The sequence below is a fragment of the Podarcis erhardii genome (assembly GCF_964252035.2).
Source record: "Podarcis erhardii genome assembly, chromosome: 2".
Taxonomy (NCBI): Eukaryota; Metazoa; Chordata; class Lepidosauria; order Squamata; family Lacertidae; genus Podarcis; species Podarcis erhardii.
Window position 1 is genome coordinate 106120096 of NC_138498.1, and position 15787 is coordinate 106135882.

General features: G+C 41.1%; 1 protein-coding gene and 1 long non-coding RNA gene across 2 annotated transcripts in view; one reads left to right on the forward strand and one right to left on the reverse strand.

The window, feature by feature from the left end:
* Nucleotides 1-3554: 3554 nt before the first annotated feature.
* Nucleotides 3555-8951, forward strand: LOC309337467. Its single transcript, XR_014154330.1, has 4 exons — nucleotides 3555-3580; nucleotides 5010-5027; nucleotides 7256-7321; nucleotides 7755-8951. It is a non-coding gene; the product is annotated as an uncharacterized lncRNA (long non-coding RNA).
* A 1493-nt stretch (nucleotides 8952-10444) lies between these two features.
* Nucleotides 10445-15787, reverse strand: part of PRKAR2A (protein kinase cAMP-dependent type II regulatory subunit alpha) — an 81391-nt gene continuing 76048 nt past the window's right edge. The window contains exon 11 of the mRNA XM_081853670.1: nucleotides 10445-14638. Within this exon, the coding sequence (XP_081709796.1) occupies nucleotides 14505-14638 (134 nt within the window). The 3' untranslated portion in view covers nucleotides 10445-14504. The remainder of the gene's footprint in view (nucleotides 14639-15787) is intronic.

The following is a 15787-nucleotide window of genomic DNA, read 5'->3' on the forward strand; positions in this document are numbered from 1 at the left end:
GCCCTCCACACTCTTTAGACTTAGCAGAAGGAATAGTCTAGAAAGCAGGACATCATCAAAAGAAAATCCTCATTAAAAAAGTTGTGAAAGGGACAGTCTTCGCCACCTCTGAAGGACATAGCATGTGTTTCTGTCATGCCATTTAGGAACATGCAAGCGGCAAGGTTATTCTTCCATGGTATACTTCCACAGGGCTTCAAGGAACTTGGCAAAGCAGAGCTTTCTTGTACAAACATAATGCTGATTATTCTGTTGATTATGGTTCAACATTAATAAACCAAACTGAGCATGACTAGCTGGCATTATTAAGGAATGCTTCCCCAGGAAAATGTGCACACAGTCCTTCAACTCGAGAGCTTACCTTTACTTCCCAAAGCTGAAGTTGACAATAGCATTAAAGCTATTCTCCAACTGTACCGAACACTCCAACATGAAACAATCCCAATGTTTAAAAATGAATAGAAAAAACAGAAACATGGAGGCATGACAGAGGCTTACAAACACTTTGCAGATAAGATAGGTACACACACTTTTCTCCCATCCTTATAAATTTTGAAGCTTTGGCTTTTGAAATGTTTGATTGGCATTAGGCTCAGGACAGCTGTAAACTTCACATAAAACAACTGATGGAACTCACTGCCACAAGATATGGCTACTAACAGGTGGCTTTTTAAAATTATCATACAAATTCATGGAGCTTATCAGTAACTGTAAGGTATGATAACTAAATCTATGGACCTATTAGGATAACCAAGGGATGGTTTATTACCCCTCATGTCATGTTTTAAAGCTGAGCACTGTTAGGAAAAAGCATACGTAGTACAAGAAGGGCATTTTTTCTGACTGAGGCGTCAAAAACAGGCTCAAATAGAGACACTGGCTTTATAAACTATTATAACCAGTGCTGTACATCTGCTGCAATTCGATGAGTAAAGAGCTCCATTTCCAAAGGATCTGAGTTTTCATTTTAAAGAAGTTCCTAGAATTACCGTATTTTTTGCTCTATAAGACTCATCTTATGTGCATCTTATGGAGCGAATGCAGGCTGCACAGCTATCCCAGAAGCCAGAACAGCAAGAGGGATTGCTGCTTTCACTGCGCAGCGATCCCTCTTGCTGTTCTGGCTTCTGAGATTCAGAATATTTTTTTCTTGTTTTCCTCCCCCAAAAACTAGGTGCATTTTGTGGTCTGGTACGTCTTATAGAGCGAAAAATACGGTATATGAGTGGAAGCTAAAGATTTCCTGTTGGCAAGGACATGCCTCAACCACAATTCTGCAAAATGAGAACATACTAATTTGCTTAGTTTGCATAATTTATACAAGTCTCAGAAATGGGTTCATTTCTGGGTGAATTTGCTGTAGAACTACCCCCCTCCAAAAAGTCAGTACACACAGAGACCCAAATATAACATACTCTAACAGCAAGCTCTACTCTATTCCAGCTTTCTACTGGCAAGCAACAGAACACTCAGCCCTGCTCAGACAGATTAAAATACTGTAGGTTACATTACTTTCAGTGCCCTTTCTCTTACATGTTCCTAGAAATCTATGGAACAAAGCTTGCTACTTTTTGCCACTATATAACTGAATCATTGGTGCTCCTAGGTCCTAAAATTTGCTTTGTACTGAAATGTTTTAAAGTGAACTGCAAACGCAACTCAAGAACTCAAACAAGAACTCAAACAAATTAAGATAAAACTTGCATTAATTTAATGAGAACTATACGGATCATCCTTCCTGGTGGTAAGATCTATTCTCTGTAACAATAATCCTTAAAGCCTTCATAAGCTCAGCTTCAGATATCATAAACAGCTCAAAAAATAGCACTATAAAAACAGCAGTGCCAGCAGGAATTGGACCAAGAGTCAGGTTGGAAGTGGAGCACTCAAGACAGCCATGGGTTGTGGGGCTTCCAGTGACCCAGGTGAGTTGGTGCGGCATGGCAGCAAGAGCTTAAAGGGTTTGCAACAGAGCAGCCAAGAAATGATGTATGGTACCACAACCATGGACGCAGGTGGCACTGTGGTCTAAACCACAGAGCCTAGGGCTTGCCGATCAGGTGGTCGGCGGTTCGAATCCCCGCGACGGGGTGAGCTCCCGTTGCTCGGTCCCCGCTCCTGCCAACCTAGTAGTTCGAAAGCACTCAAAGTGCAAGCAGATAAATAGGTACCACTCCAGCGGGAAGGTAAACGGCGTTTCCATGTGCTGCTCTGGTTCGCCAGAAGTGGCTTTGTCATGCTGGCCACATGAGCCGGAAGCTGTTTGTGGACAAACACCAGCTCCCTTGGCCAGTAAAGCGAGATGAGTGCCACAACCCCAGAGTTGTTCACGACTGGACTTAATGGTCAGGGGTCCCTTTACCTTACCACAACCTTGGTGAATAATTTTTGCTAAGGGCTACTGAGGAGAGTAGTGGTTTATCAAGAAAGCAGGGGAGAGTTGCACAAAAACCACTTGGTATGGGCAGCACTTCTCATCACGCTTAAGGGTGTGATGAATCAATCCTTGGACTTTGGGTGGAAGCGGGGAATTAGACAATTAATTGGTCGTGTTTCGCCTTAACTGTGGGAGCCAAGGTAATCTAATGAGCTGCCCTGATCCACTTTGCTTGATCTAGTGTGGGGGTACGCCGCTTCATTTTTTTTCCTTTTCTTTTAAAGCTTGTCACGGTAAGTTAACACTGAGGAGTGCACATTCAACAACACAATGCTCATTTGCCTTATGCAGGTGGAGCAAATTGTGTTCAATCCAAATTCCTGCACTTCCAAGCGGCAACATTATCAGTAAGAGAGAAATGAAGCAAGGAAAATGAACACTCTTGCACACTTTTTGTTTTATTACACACTACAGTGGTACCTTGGTTTAAGAACAGCTTAGTTTATGAACAACTTGGATTAAGAACGCTGCAAACCCGGAAGTAGGTGTTTTGGTTTGTGAACTTTGCCTTGGAATAAGAACATGTTCCGCTTCCTGTTGAGAGTGTTCCATTTGTAAATTGAGTCCCCCGCTGCTATGGGAAAGCCCGCCTTGGTTTAAGAACGCTTTGGTTTAAGAACGGACTTCTGGAACGGATTAAGTTCGTAAACCAAGGTACCACTGTACTAGGTAGTGTAGGAGAGGTGCAGGCTAGCCATCAGTGACAGTCCTGCCCATCTTATTCTGTAACTGAAAGACACTACATCTCTTTTTGTCAAACAAAGTAAGATTCCAGGACTGTGTATCGAATTTGCATGCAAAGCTCCCTATTTCTAAAACTGGATTCTAGTTGAGTCTTAGGGTGTATGGGAGAGGTGTGGTCAAATGAAGCTTGCAGAATCAACATGGGAGCCGAAGAGTTGAGTTTTAGCCAAGTTAAAGACAAATACTGACGATGACAGAAATCAAGGAGAAAAGCAGCAATTTCAAGCAAATTATGCCCCATCTCTAGTTGTGAATTTGGGTCCTAGAGTAGCTAAACAAGCGGAACGGCTAGGATGCAGAATCTTTAAGTAAAACCAGGCTGTGTTTTGGGTTTCTACAATCACCTCCATTCACACTGCATAACATTTATTTTCCAGGGCCACCAGAATGTGAAGAGAGGTAAGATATAAAAGTAGTGAAAATTCTTACCCAATTGTAAAACGATGAGTGAGAGTTAATTGAGACTTAATTCAATCAATACAAATCTGTCCGTTAATGTAAGAAAAATAAAGTTCTAAGAATGCATTTATCAAATCAAGGACTGTAGAATCATAGAATCTGTAGAGATGAAAGGTAGCCTGAGGGTTATCTGATACAACTCCCTGCAATGCAGGAATCTCAAGAAAGCATCCATGACAGATGGCTACAACTTCTTCCTTTCCCAGTCTTAATCAGAATTTGGCATTCTCATCTTAACAAGGATTTGAAAGAGATCAACTCTGGTTAAGAGGGAATCTGGTTGGCATTAGTTGGTGAAGATGTAACATTAAACCACTGTTAAAGAGGGCAGAAGGAAAGAAGGGAAAATTTGCTCCAGAAAATGGAAGAGGAGGAGGGACAGCACGGAGCAAAGTATTTCTTAACCATAGTTAATAAAAATGCCGTAATGTAAGGGTTATAGCATTCTGCCCAAATTTCTTCAAGGTGAAGGAATGGCAACAGGATCCTGCGATATCACCCAGAAAGCCCTTAAAAACACATGAATAAATTACAAATGAACAATCACACAGGACTACAGAAAAACAACCATGTGTACACAGCCATGTTCACACATCAAATTAACCATGGTTTATCGTGATTTCCACCAGAAGCATTGAACTTTAGATTCCTGCACTCCTCCTTCCACCTCCCTTTGTGTCTGGGAAGAAGCACGCAGGAGCTTTTAGTTTCACTTTGAGTAAACCACGACTTCCTGTTCCAGCTGAATCTGGAATTGTAGATCAATGCTACTTTGATCGATTTCAAAACAAGCCAACTCCAAACCATGGGTCATGAAGTTGGTTTGTTTAAACCAACCAGAGTTAGCATTAACTCATGATCCCCAGTTTGGACAAAATGGGAAGTTGTGAAAGTATCTACAGTCCTTGTTTCAGTCACAGAAGAAAGAGGAGCAGGGAGGAGCCCAAGGGTTACTAGGGTTGGACACATCACAATAAACCTTATCATGATATGCAAACAAGGTCACTGTGCAAACAACTCTAAAATGTCAGGTGTCATGCTTTCACAATTAAATGAGCTTAAGAACCCTGCTTAGAATGACACTCCCATTTAGTGCCAAGTACTATAATTATAAACAAATCATTTCTCTTTCATCTACTCTTTTGATCAATGACACATTTAATCCAGTAAAAGCCTTTTAATCAAGAAAGCAATCTAACCAATTAGATAACCAATCACTGCAGCTTTCTGCAAAATGCCTCTTGAACATTCATATCTGGTGCAAAGGCTTTTGAACTAGTGTTTAAATATGACTGATGAACTCATTTAATGCAATATGCCGCCAACAGAAGCAAGCACTCATTAAAATGTTGTTTTTCTTTTGGTTCAGGGCAGAAAGTGAAGGCAGGTAAGTCGTGTTGCAAACAACAACAACAACAACAACAACAACAACACCACACACACACACAACGTAAATTGTCCTTAATCGTGCTAATAGGAATGCAAAGCCACAGGATGGTTATAATTTGCTTAAAATTATTATTATTAAATTTGTTAGTTGCTTCATTGTGCCCAAAGAGACACACTGCCAATACTAAATTAAAATGTGGCCTTTAAAATGGTTATCAAAAGAAAATTATTCAAAGTGAATAGCAAGCAATAATGGGTAATGCTGGTGTCACAGCTTCACAACATAGTAGCTAAGTTATGAACTACAAACCCAGATGTCCTCAGTTCAAATATTGCTTCCCCTAGGAGCTCACAGATCTAGCCCCCGGGAAGTCACTCTTAGGCTCAGTATAATGGGGCTTTCCCCCTTACCTCCCATGCCCCCACTATTGGCATGAAGAGGAAGGAAAGGGTGGGCTGTTAATGGGCATAGCCAGGCTTTATGGGGGGGGGCTTTATGTTGGGGGCGGCAGAACCAAGCTATCTGTGATGTGATTGGTCAGTTGTTGTTTTTTTATTTATTGACTTGGTTTTTTGGGGGGCAGCTGCTGCCTTGACTATGCCCATGGGACTGTTCTAACTGGCAGCATGCTGAATTTCTCCCACAGCACTGTGGGATGTAATCCACTGCAAGCAGTCAAGTACAACATTCCTTCTTTTCCCAGAGTGGACATGCAAGGGAATGTTTGGTCCAGCAAGTTGAAACTTCCTCTTCCTCCTGGCCTGGAGCATCCTTCCTTGCATGTGACTAGTGGGTGGGCGTGACCTTTCCAGACCTGGTAAAAGGTCAAGGCATGCTGCCACTCTCTCCCTTTTCCATCTTCTTTTCGTCCTTCGAACTTCCTGGAATGAACTGCTGGCTGCCAGCCAAGCAGTCCCTCGGGTCATCTCCCTTATGGGGTAAACACATTTTTATACATTTGTAACTTTAAGCCTAAAGTCTGCCTTCAGAGATCACACTGCGCTCTGACTGATTGAGAGTAAACTTTATTTTTATTGCTTATGAATAAGACTGTGGGGTCTTTATTCTTTTAGGAGGGATTCAAGGGGTCTTACCAGGAAAGTATTAGAACACATTTCAATCTAGACAGGCCAGATTGAATTGTGTATTGTCTTAAGAAAGTCACACGAGTTTGCAACTAGTTTTTTGCTGTGCGTGAGAAGGGGAATGTAAATTCTGCTAAGTAAAGGAACTTGCTAGCGCAAGTTAGGAAGGGTATTAACAAACAATATATCCTCTCCTGCCACCCTGAACATTTCCACAAGCACTAGAATATATGGGTGGTATTCAATGCGAGACCTGCTCATTCATTTCAGTGGGTCTTCTGAGTAGCACTTAGTTAAATACTGGCTTTAGTGCACAAGCAGTTTGCATGGATGGCAGTGTTTGCCCTCTCCAATATGGTCAGTTACAAAATATAACCATATCCCTACACCCTTTCATTTTGACTTATGCTCATAGCTGTCAACTTACAGATTTGAAAATAAGGGACCAGCAGCCTCGAAAATAAGGGATCAGCAGCCAAAATAAGGGATCAACAATTACTTTAATAAAATACATATTTTGTTGCGTGCAAATGGCTTTAGATACCTATTAGGTCCATAAATTACCATATAGCATATATTCGACACACAAAAAACCAGCAACAATTTGTTGTTGACAAAGGACAACTGGACATAGAAAGGGCCCCATTACCTTCAGTAGCTTATTTAAGGGACATCATCAATAAGGGACAGCAGTGGGACATGGCGCTGGGATAAGGGACTGTCCCGCCAAATAAGGGACACTTGACAGCTATGCTTATGCTCCAATTCTTGTAGACCCCACCTAATGGGGAAGTACCATAACATATTTTTGATAATTCTGTGACTGAATCCCTGCGCTTATGCTCTACAAGAAAGAAAGAAAGAAAGAAAGAAAGAAAGAAAGAAAGAAAGAAAGAAAGAAAGAAAGAAAGACAGACAGACATGGGTGGGGGAAAGAAAGGAGTGGGAGTATTACAGGATAGACACACTTCCACAATTTGGCTGCCATCTACAGGACCATAAGGACTTTGAGCTCGCTGCCCTCTGCTATTAGTAAGGATCACACATGAGTTGAAATTCATCTAATATACATCAGGGTTCCTGTTTATCAAGCTAACCTCCACTATATCTCTTCCTTACTACGACAAATGAATCGTTTAGGCCGCCAACACAAAGCACTTATGTTGGACAAGGATCAAAGGCAGATATTCAAGAGGAAGTTAATAGGTTGGTATCTTTCCCCAGCCCTTCTGTGCTGTTTCTCTTGCCACACAGCATAACAACACATCATGTTATGTAACGCTACTTGATTCCTCCTGGCTTTCCAGCATCTAATGCAAGCATAGGAGAGGTGGTGGCGTGTGTAAGATTCATATGCAGACAGCTCTGATACAGAGGCATCAATGGAGGCCTGGAAAGACGTGAAACAGAAGCATTTTTAGGAAAATGCCCAAAATAGGACTGGAATCCACCTGATGCTGCTTTATAAACAGGGAAGGAAGTCGTGTATGCCAGTCCAGCCTAATACTTTGCTTTTCTGTTTTTCTTGAGCTAAAAGTAGCTTAATTCCATCAAAACCATCTGTTCTTTGATTTTATGGTGGTTGGTTTTGTTTAAGGGTACGTTACAGAGCCAATAAATGTTTCTTGTCTCTTATCAGCCTGGAAAGGAAGTCATGAGAATGGAAAAGCTGATTCCCAATTACCTGCTGCCTGGAACATTTTGCACCTTCGGTTATAGAAAAATGAAAAATGAAAAAAAAATCCTCGGTATTTTGCTCAACGGGAAATTTGATTGGCTGCGGCATACTGACAATTGCTCCCAGAATTGATTAAGGATGGTTGTAGCAGAACTAGGCTAACCCAACTGCATCCAAAAGACTTGGGGTGAAAAAGAAGAACAGCTCTGTAAAACCATAGGCTTAACTCCTGCATATCAGTCCATACCAGTGTAGCACCACAAGAAAGCCCCACAACAACCTCTTTGGGACAGGCTTCCCACAACTATAGGACAGGTGCTGAGAACATCCATCTGCATGCTACAACTTGACATGGGAAGAATGAGCACCAATTTCTTGCCAGATCAGAGATTGTATAATAACGAGCCTTTTTGCTAAAGTCGGGAATACCTCATGTTGTAACAATGCCGTGTGGAAATATGGAGAAAGTGTTAGAATATCAGATACAGTGGTACCTTGGGTTACATATGCTTCAGGTTACAGACTCTGCTAAGCCAGAAATAGTACCTCAGGTTAAGAACTTTGCTTCAGGATAAGATCAGAAATCGTGCTCCGGCAGCGCGGCAGCAGCAGGAGGCCCCATTAGCTAAAGTGGTGCTTCAGGTTAAGAACAGTTTCAGGTTAAGAATGGACCTCCAGAACGAATTAAGAACTTAACCCGAGGTACCACTGTACAGTCACACCTCGAGTTGAATGTGCTTCAGGTTGAGCACTTTCAGGTTGCGCTCCGCGGCAACCCGGAAGTAACAGAGCGCGTTACTTCTGGGTTTTGCCACTCGCGCATGCGCAGACGCTCAAAATGACGCAACGTGCATGCGCGTAAGTGGCAAAACGTGACCCGCGCAGACACACCGTCGCGTCTTACGTTCCATTCAGGATGCGAACGGGGCTCCAGAATGGATCCCGTTCACATCCTGAGGTACCACTGTATATAATCTAATGGCCTCTTAAACCTATGTTACGGTCGTCATAATGCAATGTCTAGGTACCATTCCCTGCCCCTGTAGGATGATTGTTGTTGTTGTTCATTTCATTTCTATGCTGCTTTGCATTTTAAAGAACAAATCTCAAACCGGTTTACATAAAATATCAAATAAAACAATCCAGAATAAAACAAATTCAAGCCTTCTCTGACATTCTGCTTTCCTCAGTCACCAACTGCCTTCCGGACTTATTGTAGTGGGAAGGTGGGACTGAAAATTTTTAAACAAATAAGAACAATGGTATCTTCCACTGGTTTGTAAATATTTGAACTTTTCAAGGCAAGGACTCTAGAATCAATTGTCCAATCTGTGGCGAAATTCATACAATGGTTCAACCTCACAGAATACTGTTACTTACCTTAAGGTGGTCATGCTTGAATAAAGGAACTTCAGAGAAAGATTATGTAGGGTGAATCCAGTGAGTTACAATTTATCAAGATTTCAATTCTATCACCCCAGAGGCCTGAGATAACGGTCTTTAATACTCAAAAGGTGTTAATTAGCTTACCAATGCTAGGAAGTTTGTGTTAATGTGGCTTTGTGAATTGTGAATAATCATTTTTGACAAAATCAAACTTTAGCGTAATTATTACCACCTTTATTATTTGCATTTCTTTCTTCTCTGATGTTACTGCTTACTTTTCTTCTTCATTCTCTTGAGACAGACAGATGCCAGCCAGCCAGCCAGCCAACCAGAAACACCCACACAACTTAGGATATTATTTCATGCAGCTGGTGGATTCTAATGCACTGAGGTTTATGCCTTTTTTATTGTGGTGTAAGACATTACCTTATGATTCATAAATCAAACTTCTATAATAGCTACAGTTCGCTCTACAAATAAATTTGTAACTAAAATAAAAACCTGCTGTTCTGCAACCTTCATTTAGTAGCCAGACACTGAACGAGTTATCCCACCTGCACACTTTAATGATTCCTCTGGCATAAAAAACCCAAATGCAAATTCTGGAGAGAGAAAGTAATACGTAAAAATATGGGTCTGTGTGCTTGGGAAGAACAATTGAGTTAGTAAGCCAAGTGTTCAACCTAAGTTGGGAATAGTGCAAGACTGACTTTTGAAAGCGTCTCTATGACTGTGGGGGCTAGAAATAATAATAATAATAATTATTATTTTGTTTATTCCCCACCCATGCAGCTTTTCCTGTCTGGCATGCTAGCAAGGAGTCTGACATGCAAGAGCATTTGAGCACCTGTTTCTGACCTGCAATCCAAGTGATCTCAGGAGGGCTGTACCGGGTCAGACTATTGGTCCATCCAACCCAGAAGTATGCATTCTCTCTAGCAATGACTGCCCAGTGTATATCAGACTGAAAGGTCTTTCCTAGCACCTGCCACCGGGGCCTTTAAACCTGGAGATGCCAAGAATTTGACTAGGGACCTTCTCTGCATGCAAAGCATGCCTTCTTCCACTATGCAACGGTCCTTCCTCTCCCCTCAAGAGTTATTGCACCAAGCAGCCATGACCTTTCAGTATTGCCTGTTTTCAGTACTGCACATGGCTCAAACTGAATTGTCTCTTTTAATTTGTAAGCGTGGGTAAGGATCACGTTCGCTGAAGTTTGAAAAGCAGACTAAGACACACAAGAAGGTAATCAGGAAGGCTGGACATGGCATGTCAGGTTTTATTAGTCGGAAGTGTAGTCAAACCCCAGATCAGATTGACACCAGCATCTCATATGGCGGGTGTACTCTCCCCCACCTTGGGCAATACTATAGTGCAAGAACTGATCCCTATGCAAATCGGCCCACACTTTTTGAAAACAAAACAAGGACAAAAAAAATAATCATCAAATATTAGCTGTAAAAATGAGTTAAAACAGGCCCCTCCCCAACAGATTTAAAAAACCCAAGAGAACATCCCACATACTTAATGCAACAGAACTTATCATAACCAGTTTGTGGAATTCTCACAGGCAAGACACATTTACAGCACTTGGAGCCTTGAGGTAGCATTTTTAAGCAAAATTGAAATTACCTTTGTGACCGGAGAAAAGCATTCATAGCACATGGTTTAAGATTTAGATAGGCTCAGAAAATTTGTGCCACGTGCCTAAGAGATTAGGGAGCGTTTTCTGCTTCCTGGGTGATCAAGGCGCAACATAGCCCTACAGCCTGTACAGGGAGAAACCACATAGAGAGAAGGCCTCTTCAAATGAATCATGTGGCTGAGCAACTGGAACACACTGACTTCACCAGCAGTACTCACAACAAAATATAACGGGGGGGCCGGACCCAGAAAAGTTGTATTTTTGGCAAGACTAGTATACAAATACATGTCAATAACAACGGAAAAGAAAATGGCATTTAAAGGGGTTACCTTTTCTCCTCTGCAAACCTGCACTTCATATATCAACATTTCATTTCTTACATACATTTAGTGAAATTTGTGCTGTGACATTAACAGAAGTATAACACAGGGACACTGTAAGCTCTTCCTACCAGCCTCAAAAATGACAAGCAGAAAGCTGTGTTGTTGGTGTTGTTGTTTTAAAAAATGACCATATGAAGAGATATCACTCTCATTAGTCACTCTGCTGCTGAGTTCTCTTATTAAAATAGACATCACCAGTGATCATACGCAAACTATTCGCAGATTTCTTTCCCCCCTTGATAAAGAGCAATACCAGAAGCAGAAACAAAATGCTTAAAATACGTTCAAATGTCATAAGGAGTTAATGCAGCAATGGTAAAGCAGTGATCTAAAAATGGGAGCTGAACCACTCTCGGTCAATATTGCTAGACTCCAGGGAGATTGGAGACGGAGGCATGAAGGGGAAATAGTAGATGTCAACATGATTCGTCCAAGTATCTTTCACTCTAAGTATTTCACAATACATCATTTTACAAATAGCCAAATCATTACCACTCAGACATATAAAAAATGGCTCATTTTAAAAGTAATGTTGATGTCTTCAGTGCGAGGAGCAATCCACACGGCTACAAACTGGACTTGCATTTAAATTCAGCCAAAGAAAGAAGACTGTCCTCCTTGAATGTTCAGCTGGAATTCCCACACAACTTATCACAGGAACACCAGAAAATTGTGGCTCTTGATAGTGAGTCATATGACCAGTCCATCATCCATAAACACACGGCGATAAATCAGTTTTGCACAAAAAGGAATGTCCAATTTTGGGATTGCGCATTTGAGCCCTTCAACTTGCCTGCTTTCAGAAAAGTATAGAAAATTATTTTCAGCAGGTAGTCTATAGATCAGTATAGCTAGTCTGGCCCTCACCCACTCTACTTCCTGTAAAGCCATTTCCCTTCCCTGTCGTTTCTTTCTAATGCAGCAGAATCCTCTACAAAACTCCAACAAAACAGAACCCCAGAACTTCAGCTTGGCCAGGTTGAGAAGGTGCCATTTTGAGTAACCTGTAAAGAACTATAAAGCAATGTTATATAGGACAAAGACAAATGCCTGCAGGGTTCCAGTGAATAAGTGCTCAGCATAAGAAGGGAAGGCCTCTACTGGCTGGAAACTGGGGGTCTAGAAGGAATTTGGCTCACCTGAAATTTGACGAAATCTTAAGGAAAACTTGAGAATGGCTTGAATGCATACCTGCTCAACTCAGCTTACAAAGGCTCCACAGTGACCTCTTTCAACCAATCCCCTTAATTAGATCCACAACCTAAAAGAAGTTTACACACTGAAAATCCTACAATGAAAAACAATATCTTTGGTGTAAAATCTTAAGATGAATGAAGGATATTTTTCTTCTGGGCTTTTGCAACTGTAGCAAACCTGTCTCCTACAAGCAGAGAATGCACAGCTGAAATGGAGGTGTTGGGGGAAGAAACGCAGGATACAATCACCAGAGCTTGGATGTCTTTTCCATTGGCTTTCATTACATTAAAAAAAGTCCTTTTGCCTTCAAGCTAGTACAGTATCGTTCCCTGATTCAACAACATATTAAAAATTATGTCTTAAATTGCTAATGTAAAAACATAAAAATGAGACAAACTGGGAAATGGCTACTATGAGCTAATTTGTGGTTTAGATCTGTGGCATTGCCAAGAAGGAGGAATTATGAATGGTGGAATTATTTCAGGTTTAATTGGCTGGGCCACAATGAGTGAAAGGTTTTAATCTATCATTGCAAATCCATAATTAGTGAAAATCTTTCTCCAAAATAGTCATGTTTATAACACACTGAGAAACACTGATAATGAAATAGTCAAAGCAAAATGACTACTTACAGGTTCCAAAACTTTTTTCCCCCAGAGGGTTGGGGGAATTGCCAGAGCAGATTTTTGGGGGGAGTGCACAAGGGATAAAAAGAGGGAGAAGAGAAAATCCCAAGTTCTATTGTGCAAGCAGATTTTCATTGCACAGGTGGTGAACATCACTGGATGTTGCTAATTATTTTAAGTAAGCAGTAAGATAGAAAGAAGATACTTTTTAAAAAAAATGCTGCTGACTTAGCAAGTGTTTTGGAGAAATGTAGTTAACTGAATCTGAGCTCAAAAGATCCCTCCAGCCACAACATCAATTGTCCAGGGAGTGAGATTTTTTTCATTTTAGGTTTCTTTCTTTTTTTTAAAAAAAAGAAATCATTCTCGTTTGAACTAAGTTTCCAAAAATGGTTTAGCAAACAGACTTGGCAACTGGAAAGTGTATACCTAATTTTGTTAAAGAATGCTGTAAAATATTACAGTAGAAGGGAGCCCCTTAAGTACATAAATATTAAGTCACAAAAAAAAACCAAAAAACCAACCCTCCTTAAAAAAAGAGCATTAAAACTGATTCTGCGCAGGGCAGTGCCATGCAAAATTGAAGTGTATAAAGAATCCCCACAAACAGGAAACTTGGGTTACGCACTTCTGTTTCCCATCAGACCACAGATTAAGTCTTAATCAAGAAAACAGGTCAACTTTTGGAGGACAATATTGTTGCAACACTTCTGGCCACTGGATCCCTTGACCTAATATTCAAATTCACTGTAGCCTAAAAATATAAAAAAAACCTAATTCCGTTTTCTGCTAGATACTGCTCAGAATTCAGTATTTTGCTTCATTATTCATCGACGGAGTAGGTCCACCCTTGGACCCAGAAGCTTTAGAAGCTGCAGTACCTGCTAATGGCAGCAGATGGCAGGGAAACCTCAGAACTCGCTAGCTCCAAAATCTTCCCATGCCCTTGACATTATCAACTATTTCAAATCCAAGTACAACATCTGTAATAAAAGCAGATTGATACTCTGTTGGGGGGAGGAAACGTCAAAAGGAAGATACTGTAAGGAGGTAGCTGTCCCTGAAAGAAGGAAGAGCCACCTGCTATTCCAAATCACAATTACAAAGTTTTCTCTCGCAATGATTTTTGTTTAAACAAGAACAAATAAGAGGGCTCCACATCTTTCGTATCAGGCACTTGAATTGTTGGAGAGACATGCCATTCTGAATCAAGCAAAGTGAAAGGAGGATTAAGAGACTCAGCAGTAAGCTAGGTCTAATAAAGAAATTTCAGCAGCAGCAAAGCAGAGGCCTGGAGCAAACCTTGACCTGTCCAGCTGTGCTGAGACCTATGTAGGTTTCTAAAAAAATGCCCAAGAAGACACCAACAGCCACTGTCCCATAGTGTCCTTCTTTCATTTGTGTGGTGCTGCGCTGTTGCTAATAGGAGACTTTTCTGTGTCTTGAACTGAGAAGGCACTAAGGTACTCTGTGCCTAATTGCCTGGATGGGTCAGGTCCAAGCTAGAACCAAACAACGCTACCAGCTGCTCTTCGTAATGGGTTATATTCCTCTTCATTATGTCCATGCAGGGCCCAAGTAACCTTTCGAATGCTTGCACATCCATAACTGCACAGAAACACAGGGAGACATGGAAAGAATGCATCAAAATAGACTTCAAGGGAAATCCCCGCCCCCACCTGCACCTCCAAAGAAACTGGAAGCAGAACAAGTTAACCAGGAAAACAGGGAGATATTGTTCCTTGAGGTTTTTATGGTTGCTCCAAGAGCAGCCACCTGTTTTAGGGAAGTTTTCAATGTTTGATGTTTTATCGTGTTTTTAATTTCTGTTGGGAGCCGCCCAGAGTAGCTGGGGAAACCCAGTCAGATGGGTGGGATATAAATAATAAAGTTGTTGTTGTTGTTGTTGTTGTTGTTGTTGTTGTTAATGGTTTGGACTGCTGCATCAGCAGCATGGTAAGTCGCAGGGACAGAAGGAAAGTGGCACAGTTGATCTGAAGGATGGATCCTTTCCAAATCAGATCATCTCAAGGGAAAACCACTTTTCACAGACAGCAAACTTTTGCCTGGTATTGCTATTTACTGTGGATCCCAAGGCTATTCCAGAAATACATCTAATTCTAGACGGTAGGCCGCATCCAGCAGAATGAACAGAAAACAAAGCCAATGAGAACAAGTCAGATCTATTAACTAGCTGGTTTCCAAACTTCTCACCAACATAACTACCCAAGCAAACACAGAGCCAAACTGGAGAGCAACTTTTCTGAAAACAGTATGCCTCCAGTATCATTGGTAGGAAGCGTGAGCGAGAGGCCTTTGTCGCTTGTGTATTTGACTGAAACTTACTGATGGGAAGGGTCAACCTTCTTGGTGGCTCCCTTACTGTCTTCTGGACACCAGGCTTTTTAATCTTTTATGGAAACTGTGTTAATATTGCTCTTTTAGATTTCAACTGTTTTATAATTTTATCACTGTATTGCAAACAAGCCCGGAATTCTTTTTTTAACACAGCTGAGTAGGATATAAATTTACAAAACAAAAATGAAACTGAATGCCCTGTCAGATTTTGAAGCAAACTGGAAGGAACTGATTTCAACTAGGATATCCCGTGATTTAAGTATATAATTCTATGTTGCTTTATTCCCAAAACGTAAAATGCATCAATAAATTTGGAAACCACTTTGTTACAAAGCCACCAAGCGCCCATTGGTTTTGCCTTCTCTCCATTCTGCAAAGTCAGAGGATTTAATAAATGTG